The 10,543-nt window shown below is 38.0% G+C and overlaps 1 protein-coding gene across 1 annotated transcript in view; it reads left to right on the top strand.

Annotated features, from left to right (window-relative positions):
* The first annotated feature begins 623 nt into the window (after window positions 1-623).
* Window positions 624-10,543, top strand: part of LOC136974618 (uncharacterized) — a 77,842-nt gene continuing 67,922 nt past the window's right edge. The window contains exons 1-2 of the mRNA XM_067269547.1: window positions 624-915; window positions 10,326-10,460. Coding sequence (XP_067125648.1) covers window positions 687-915; window positions 10,326-10,460 — 364 coding nt within the window. The 5' untranslated portion in view covers window positions 624-686. The remainder of the gene's footprint in view (window positions 916-10,325; window positions 10,461-10,543) is intronic.

The following is a 10,543-nucleotide window of genomic DNA, read 5'->3' as shown; positions in this document are numbered from 1 at the left end:
TCCCACCAAAGTTAGAATTCCTTCTCTCTTGTGTGACGCAACCCACTTTCCACTCACATCCTGTCCTTACCTGGAGAATTCTCGTTCCCTCTACCTGTTCTCTCCTTACCTGTAGGTGGAGTGTGACACACGGCCGACACTCGTGACTCAGGATGCGTGTGACTCACGTTCTCGCCAGGTTTCACAAACATGCGAAACGTCTAGCCGCGCGTCACAATACGTCTCGCGCCATTCGATGACCGTCATACGTCTCACGTGACTGTTGCCAGGGCGATGTCGATGCGGACGTCTCCGCTCTATTATTCACCCCGACGAGTCTTCACTTCGAGTGCCGCCACAGATCGGCTGTCGTCCTAGCAACGTTCGCCTCGAAACGTACACAAATTCCTTCCTCCCCTGTGAGATCGTGGGGCAATTAACCCCGGGGGCTCACGAGATTTCTCAGATTTGAATATACTTTAGAATTAGCGACATTCTTCTTTCGTCGCGTGACAAAATCCACGGGGGTAAAGGTCGAGGAGGAGTCGAACCCCCGAGTATGCCAAATTACTGTTAAAACGGTTTTGATTACGATTGTTAAGTGTCCCGTTGGTTTATTGGATTTAACTGTCCGAGAAGGAGTTTAGAAGGAAGGCGCGACAAAGTGTTGGCCGGTTTCGGAACCCACCTTTTAAGGGGGTGATGTCATGCCGATTGATCTATGCAAAGATCTCTCGCATCTGGCAATTATACACACTACCGGCGTTTCTGTGTACAGGATGGTTGGCATGGCAACCACGTGTGGCTACGCCAATTGCCCTCCCTTACTTGAGTCAGTTTTGCACACTTTTTCTATCGGTGGCTCGATTTCAGGTGTGGTCCAGGAGTCCCGTCCCGAAAAGCGATCGCATTTCTCGATAATGGAGAATTTTGCAGGTGAGATTCTACGCGTTTCTTACCAGTTTCCTTTGTGCGGGGGATCGAAAGGTTTCGTTGTCAAGGGGGATACAAAGGGGCGTCGTACGCGCCGTGTGACGTACGGTAGACAAGGTTTAGAGGGGCGAGAATTCTTCGAAGGTTAATAATTGTCGAAACCTTTCGAGGGACAAAAATTGCCGTCCACCCTTGACTTTTTGAGAGAGGAAAAAACTTTAAGAGAAAAATGCTCGCCTACCATTTTTTAAAACTTTTAAACAACTTAAAAGTCGCCCCTTTTTGATCCATTAAGCGGAGAAAATCCGACTTCGCCCCTCTTTTGTGTTACGTAAGATGATTTGCATACTTGACCCAACATTTACGAATATTTTCCTTCCTTTTTTTGAACCAATTAAAGCGGTGAGTCAGCGGAGGGTTGCCGAGATGCCTTAAAAGAAATAATCTCGGATCGCTCGGATGGTTTGCCTCCCCCCATTTGCAGGTGTTACCTCTCGTACTTTAACGGTTTCGCCTTTCTGACTCGTGCCTGCACGAGACGTCGCCATTCGAACCATCCGCTAACAAATCAGCATCCTTCACTAAACACTAAGGAACCCCAAAACTCAACAGTTGTCGTCGCGCTACTAAAAACGGAACCTCCCCCGACCTTTGCCCCCGCGTCGAATATTACGTCGAGTAAGCGTTCGTGAAAGGTTTCTTCCCGACGAAACGCCCCGCTATACCCTATTAAAACGTGATACGGGAGCGAAGAAAGGTTAACTTCCTTTACCTCCTCGTATACGTCATTAATTAAGGATTTACTCGTATCGCTCGGACCAATTAGGCGGTGCTCATCGATTATTCTCGTGTTAGGCGCGTGCCCGAGTTTGACCTTGATCGGTTCGTCTACACGTCGATTCGAAGAGAACTTTTCCTCGCCTTTCGTATCTTTCTTTTTGTGACGTCACGCTCTGATTGTCGTCATTTCCTTTCGAATTGCTGTAGGAGGAAGGCGAGAATGACCTGGTATAATTTAATTCCTATTCTAGGAGCGCGTAGCTAGCTTACGATTGCGTTCCGTGACCATTACTTCACCGTGCTTGGTTCGGGAAGTTTCGGCCACGTTTCTAGTTTAGCATCCGCGAGGAATTCGTCCCAGTGTCCTGTTTTAAGCCCATTTAACTAAAATTCGCCAGGAAATAAAGGCATTTTTGACAATTTTTCCCACGGGATTCGTCGTTTCCGGTGGCTTCTATCTTGTCCGTTACGTTAAAAGTTTCAGTGTTTGGTTTCGCGCGTAAATATAGAGAAAACGAAGCACGAACCGATAACGGGATGCAGGTGTCTAATGTACGTATAAAAACTCCATCATAAACAGACTTTTCGCATTCTTCCAACCAAATTTTGCCTAGTTTTTTCGTAATTTTTCTAATTTTCTATCGGAAATTTAACAATTTTCGAACGGATCTACGCTGATTTCTCTCAGATTATAGGAGCGTAACACGCTTCGACGTCTTTATTCTTCGATGAACTTGATAGAAATTTAATCACCAGGCGTTATCGAATTTTGAGGCATTTTCGTTGGTCTTTCGAAAACAAAGCGCTGTGTCGCGAGTTTCCTCGATAGCACCTGCTTGCGAAGGAATGGAAAATCCGAGAAAAATGACAGAAACGAACCCTTTGGACGACGACAAGTAAGACGATCGAGTTGATCATCCCGTAAAGTTTCGAATTTAATTTGACATTCCCTCCCGAAGCTCGAACTCTGGTCGTTTGAGCTACATCAAAAAAATCGCCAGCTACTAGGGAAAGAGTGGAAGCGGGGTTATGCAGATATGATTTCTGCACTGAAGCATCCGAAAAATTTCGAAAGAATGACAACTTTACTTTCCAATTTATAAATTAAGCGTGAACATTTATGCTTGAGATGACGACCGGCGAGATTGTCCAAGCGAGATCCGTAGACGTAGTCGAGGTGCTAAAAAGGGCGTCAATTCGGGGCAAAAACTTGGCAGAAAATGACGAATTGGGTGGCATTTTGTGGAAAAATCAAACTTTCCACGCTTAAAAATAGCCTTTTATTTCGTTGCTTCCTGTTCGAGTGGCGTAAACGCAGTGTCCTTGAACGATAACGTTTCTGGTACTTCCATCAGTAGGGAAATTTCGGACCGCGTGGGGAATTTTAGCCATATTTTTAGCGTTAAATTCTAAATTGGTGAGTGGGATTTTGAGATTTTTATTTAGATTAGGTGACGCGAGAGCGGTTACAGCCGCGGCGATTGCTTTAATTAGACGAGAGAGCCGAAAAGCAATTTTGATCGTGTAAAATTTGATCGATAAACGTTTTCGGAGCTGGAAAAACATTGCGTGATCGACGATGCACGTCCTTTCTCTCACTCGCTGGTAAACTACGACCGCAATTGTAGATAATGTCGCACGTTTCTTACGCACCCTTCTACCCTCGAGATTGGGCTCGTTTTTTGGCACGCACCGAGCGTGGATGCAGGAAAAGAATTACCCTTTCGGGAAGCTGAAATTAACCAAATTGATCGATTTTTATCCATTTCGTGTGGTCGAATTCTCGTGTTAAGTATCAATCGCTTCTGCGGTTTCGTTCCCTGTTTATGTTGTCGAAAGTGACACGTGCGTCACTCCAATAAATGCTTCACCTCCGTAGGGTTTGATGGACGTTTTTGATAAAATTTCTGTCGTTTTTCTTATTAAATTTTCCCCGTTTTAAACAGGAAAATGTTGGATTTTTTGTGACGTTTTCGATGCCAGACCTGGTTTCTTAATTCGCACTTGTGACGTTTCACGCGTAACGACAGGTAACATAATGCTTTCGATTGTTTCCTAACGACATATCCTCGAAAGTTACATTTTTTATTCAGAATTAAACAAAGAATGGTGTTCGGTAACCAGGAAAAATCATCCGAAGAAATTGCGTAACGTTTAAAACTTTAAAAAGTGCACTTTAAATGCATCGGATTGTCGATTTTAAATGTCGAGTTAAGCGATTCGGGCCCCGTATCGGATTTAAAAATTATTCTACACGAAAAACGGGAGCAGTTTGATAAATGACGTTTAAAATATGCCATTGTTTATACGTTTAAACGCTCCGAAGTATGTTAATTGCTGCGCCGGCCATTCTGGACATTGTTCGATATCCGACAACATCCAGCTACGGTTACAAATGCATCCTCGCCATCGATAACCTTACTCTAATGGGCTAATTTATAGTATTAAACGCGAATTTTATCATAAATTAAGTCTTAAATTAGGTATTCAGTTTAATTTCTACCATAATCTTGTATAAATTTGATGATCCGGACGAGTAACGTGCCTCGAATCTCGGCTCGAGCGGTGTTCGTTTGATGATAATTCGGACCATTAAAACCGGTTTAAACGCTAATTTCTAACATTTATCGCGTATATTTTAAAATGATACGAATGATAATCGTTTTCGTGCTATTTTTTGATCTGCACTTCGGTTTAGAGCAATAAATGACATAGCAAGATACGGTGCCGTGACTAATCGTGTAAATGTTTTCAGACTTTGATTATTAAACGATCGACTAACGAATGTTTAAACTACAGCTAAAACTGTAAATCTTCGTTTTAAATTTTAACTATCGAAATTTAATTAACTGGTGGAGCATCGAACACGCTTTTATACATCGCAACCAACCCCCATTTTGGGTAATTTATGAATTATTAGGAGCGGCGTGGCATCGCGCTCCCGACACTAAATATTATACGAAGGATTTAAGGGATAAAAAAGTAGGAAAATGACGATGCTGGTTCGGCAGTACCATCTAACAATGCGCGATTAATACAGCCTATTGCTAGTTTCGCCGTCGGGGTGACATATTCGAGCCACCCGTATTGATATCGTAACATAAATTTGATGTGTCGAGTTGGCACGACGTAACTGTCACTTCTTTTCCGATAACAGGATAGTCCCAGTCGATTAGGACTTTTTTTTATTTTTTTGGATGTTAGCCACGTTCCGATTTCCTCACGCAACCTCCCCTACCTTCTAAAATTGTATAGATCTATCGATAATAGCGAAGAATTGACTTATATTTTTTAATATCCCGAAAACCCTCTGGTAGAGAATAAAGCTAATTTACCCGGGGCATATATACACAAGTCAGGAACCACCCTGTACGTTACAATTAGATTTTGAAAGGTGATAACTTTGAAGTACGATAGGGATCTTCGAGATGGACGATAATAATCCGCTTCGCTTAAGATTTTAGGGGTTTGTCTTGGAAAAAAATTGTTAGTTTCCTGTATATAATCTTTATATCGATCAGATAATTCGCAACTTTTTATGCTCCGTTGTTTATAAATTTTAATTTTTGGCTGTTGCGTGGATCAAACTCGAAGCATTGCGCTTAAACTTAGCTCGCGTTACTTTCCTGCGTGAAATTACCGTCTGTATTCTAGAGAATTTGTACTTTTTTCATTTTATACCAGGTAAATTTCGTAATTTTTTCCGTAAAAAGGTGCGAGTTACAAAGAAAGGGAAACTTACTGATTTACAACTCCGGGGTCGGTTTAGAAGGATGTTTGTTTGATTTAAAGCGTTATATTTAATTTAACCCCAGGGGATTTAACGCGTGAATCATCTCTCGTTGTTCTACACGACGTTACGTAAGCGGAATGATCACCATTTTTAGAATTGAGGCTAGAAGGATGAGCAAATTTTCCAAGAGTGTGACTTATAAAGTGGTTAAATTAGTTAAAATTTGATTTTATTCTTCGTTAATTTATGAAATAATCCAAGTTCAACAGTTTGATTTTGTCGTTACGTAAATAAAAATATATTTTTTAAAAGTATAATCTAGTGTTTTTATGTTATTTGTCTACCCTCGCCGCGCGGCGAACGCACGCAACGCGACCCGACGCGTCGCAACGAAATGTGGCGTCGACAATTTCTTTAAAATTTAAATGTTTACCCATACTCGTTGCAATTAAAATACGGTTTAAGTTATTATAACTACGCACCATTTTTGTACGTAATTTAGAAAAGTCAAATTTAGAATATTTTATAATTTATAAAGGCATTTCGATACATAAATTTACTACGTTACGCTTTTATTTGCGTATCGGTAAGATATAGGCTACCATTTTGGCCAGCGAAGCGATTCACTAGCGAAGCGACGCGCGCTTAAATAGAACAGCCTCTAAACGAGCTTCTATTGTTTGTATTCTTCGTAAAGTGGATTACCGCGTTACATTATATCAAATTACCTCGATAAAAATTCAAATTTCTCGACGGATTTTTAGTAATTGATGTAGTTTTGCACCGATAATTTTCGCCGAGTAACACCTTTTCAAAGTTATTTTCGATAAAATAAATGAATATTTCCATCTTTTTTCTCACAAATAATTAGTCGAAAGAAGCCTAAATCGTTAGGTGGCAACTACTAGATTTCTTTCTTAACTTAAACAATTGAAAAATGATATTAAATTGTGAAGAACGTGGCTATTCGAGATGCTAAGAAGTCACTTGTTAGCTGGAAAAATCAATTATTTTTCCAGCTTTAAAATGGTTTTTCGAGGTTTAGTTCGTCAAAACAGTCGATTAATTAGTGTTACAACTGATAAATTTCTACACGAGATGTATGAGCGATGTGCTACAATCACGATAAGAATGCGGAACAAGGTATCGCGTCACGAAGTATGCAAATCTTCTTATCTAAATCCCTCTTTAATCGACTCGATTTTTGATTTTTTTTATTCATTTTTATCTCAAAAATCAACAATTAAAATATTTCTAGATTCATTAATGTTTTTTAAAACATATTTATGAACTTTTACCTGCAGTTATTTTTATATAACTTAAGCGATGATTCCGGTGGTTGTGTACCATTGTTGCGGGCCTAACGGTTGTTTCGGATTTGAATTCGTTATGCACCCTTGACGAAGCCTGAACGGCTGTAGGCGTCCTTGTTGCGGGTCTGGACGGTTGTAATATGCATTTGTTTTAAGTAACAGTTGTTAATTGCCAGGCCACCGAGAGACGAATCTGGGTACATTTTTGACTAAATTAATTTGGGAGCTTGGGTACTTTTTCCTGTTGCTGGAGAAAACTTAGGCTCTTAGTGGTTCCTAAAAATTAACACTATTTTTACTTAAAAAATAATAAGACTTTCAAGATTGCATTCTTTTTAAATAAAAGAAACATTCCAAGTATCTCATCTACTCGAAAAATAAAAACGACCCGCTCTGCCCCCTGGGCTCCATACTCTCCCCAGCTTTCAACCGCCCTGGTTAAATGCATATTGTACTGAAAAACGAGCTTCTCGCCGCATTTCTGATACATAATTAAGCTTTTTATATGTGCGAAAACGATTCAATGGAGAATACAAAATTAGACAAAGGATTTGATTTAGAGCAGTAAACCCTGCATCGGTTCGTCTCAGATGCATGGGTTAGCGCATAAACGATACACAGTTTTATACACAAACTTGGCTTAAATTGCTTACAACCGCCCATTTTAAGGGGAGGAAAGTGAAGTAAATGTCAAGGAAGTGGAATATGAAGGACAGAGTTGCCTGATCACCTTGGAAGAGACTGGCACGTCTCCTTTCAATAGAAAATATATCGATATAAGGCATCGAAAATTCGCAAAATGTTCTTTATTTAATCATAACTGATTAATATTTATGGCGTTTAATATTTATAAGATAATTTAACTTTGAAAATATAATTACAAGCAACAAATTTGACAAGTAAAACTCGTGTTTCTGGAGTAACTTTTTCTATTCCGCCCATCACTTAATATACATATTCTATGTAATTTGTTGAGAATTTCTTCAAATTTAACACGATTTCTGCATGTTCTATGTTTAAATTTCAAAGTTTCATACGTTCCTTACGAAAAATCGGCTTGAAAATTGTCCAAAAGTTGAGTTTTTTCTTTGTTAGTTGACGTTCGGTGTTGGAAGTTTCGTAACATCACACGCAATGTATGGGTCATAAATCGATGATCACGATACTAACCACATAAAATTGTTCTAAAAATCAAAATTTAAGCATATTTTGGATGGTTTGGGAAGTAGAAGAAGCATTTTAATCATCCCGAAGGAATTTTAAGGAGGGAGGAAAAAAGGATAAATCGTTTTCCGTTTCTCCGTGATGAACACTTTTTGTTTTTCTTTGCGATTGGTGCGAATGTAGACGAAAAGGATGGTGACGAGAATAAAAAATGGCAACCAAATGATCGAACGGAAAGTGGTTTTGCTTGAGTAGGAAACGTAGTTAAAGAAAAATAAACATTTAGGAGAAGGGATTTAATATACGATAGCAAAAGAAGAAACAGGATGTCTCACGGGAACTTGACTCATTAAGTCACTCCAACGAAAAACCCACGACTCATTTCCGGTTCCTTTCTTAAGTTCCGGATCCTCTTATCGAGCAGAATGTTTTAAAAACTGTAATAATTATGAAAATAAATACACATTTTTCTTAATTAGTTCTCTATGTACAGAAGCGATTAAATTTGTATGCCGTTATCTATGAGCTTTCGTCGTACAGGGGCTAAGATAATGAATGCCCAAAAAGCTAACTCTCTCTGCACTTCTCGTACATAAATAAGCTTTTATGTGAACAGAATCGATTTAGACTCAATTAATGCGTTAATAATAGATAATTAAGTGAAAATTGTGGTATTAATCGCATCTCTGCATCACTTGGGCTCACAAGCAGATTCGTTTAGCGAATAAATTGTAAATACTTTCACGAATTTTCTTGTACATTTATGATTTAATTATCCACTTTTTTAAATAACTATGTTTCAGTTTAATGTATAATGAATTTAACGAGTTACTTAGCACATTTTTGTCTTTCTCGGTGGCTATAAACAATGACGCGACAGATGAAACCGCTGAAAACAATGCATCAGCATCAAACTGGGATGCAAATAACCGGAATTTTGTGTTAGGAAACAACAAAGCGATCTTTGAAATATGTTTGCAAATCAGTTTTGCAATTGTTTTCACGTCATTTTTTTGTTCAAGAAGCGCTTTTTCTTCACAAGTAATTGTTCCATTTATATTGTTAATTTATCCCAAAATCGAGCATTAAAACCAGTTTTAAGTAAGGATACGTTTATAAAACCTTTAAAAAAGTAATAATTTATTAAAATATTTAATAACATTCCAATTTTTTTACATAAAAACGACGATTTGATATGGGCGCGACGCGACGCGACGCGCATCGCATCTATCTCACGCTTCTCTCTATATTATTGCTCTAATTCATCTTTTACCAAAATTATATTAATTACCCAACCTATTTAATAACTTTTGCTTACTTTTATTCGAATAAGTGCAAATAATGTCTCTATTAATGTTGTAGATTGCTTAATCCGGAGCGGCGCGTTTTGACGCGACACGAACTGACCTATTAACGGGGTTACTCGATCGTAAACCGTGTATAATCTGTTCATTATATCGAGTTTCTGAATTCCCTCCATATAATCTTTATTTATATTAAGTATTTTTAAGTTTTATTTTAGAAAATTTTGTAATTTATTGCAATTTACCGCAATAATTTTCATTTCGCTGTCAACATCCGCATCTTCTTTGCCCCGATTTAACCAAATATTAAGACCTATTCGAGTAGAATAATGTCAAAAAACAAGATATCTGATATCGTGACATATTCTTAAATAATAAATATATTATCAATGACGTCACCATTATCATTATTTCCTTTATAAAATCCTCTTCCCAGAATTATGATGATTAAAGTATTGTTTTCTTTTTTACAATTTGTTGTTATAAAATTTTATCTCGATAAATCTGTTTACTAGACATAATATAAATAGATCTGATTAATAAATTATTCATTATTCTTTCCTTAATTGAGATATTCACTCGCGACGTCACCCTATGCGTGGTGGCGCAACGCGGCGCGCCCAAATTAGGTATTTAAAAACGCTTATTTCAGCTCTTTTGGTTAAAAATATACAAAAAAGTTTTAATTATTAAGTTTTTTAGACAGTAATAAATAGCTTTAGGAAAATAAAATGAGTTTTTAAGGTCACGAGTCACGTAAATTGAACGGGCGACGTGTCGCGATTCAACGCGAAGCGTCGCCCGACTCTTATAAAATTAACTTATTACAGCGCAGTTAATACTTTACAAATAGTATTTGATTTATTCTGGATTAAATTGTTCTATTTTTAATGCAATATTGATCAAAACATGTTTGTTTTTCTTTTTAGTTTCTGATACAATGTGGCGAAGAAAAAATGTATCGAATGCGCGCAGTGACGCGGCGCGACACGAGGCGCACTCTGTTATATCTACAAACAGGGGTCATTATAACATATTTAAACATAAAATTTAAATTAATTGAAACAAATTATAAGATTTTAAATCTAACGTGGAGAGAAATTCTCGTTTTTTTTACAGAAAATGATGCCAGTGGCAAGTTTTACCACGTGAATAGTCAACGGAACGATGCTTCATCCCAGTTATCCTGTCTGACGATGTCACCCGGTAACAGCAATCTTGCACAAGGAAAATTCGTGTTCGTCCCACCATTAGGTGAATATTTCCAACTACTCGGAGAGAAATTCTTTAAAAATATTTAAAAAACACATTTAAAACTAATTAATTAATAAAATAAT

This window comes from Centruroides vittatus, unplaced genomic scaffold (genome assembly GCF_030686945.1).
Source record: "Centruroides vittatus isolate TY-2023 unplaced genomic scaffold, ASM3068694v2 contig_351, whole genome shotgun sequence".
NCBI classification, from domain to species: Eukaryota; Metazoa; Arthropoda; class Arachnida; order Scorpiones; family Buthidae; genus Centruroides; species Centruroides vittatus.
This window is presented reverse-complemented; position numbering and strand designations above follow the sequence as displayed.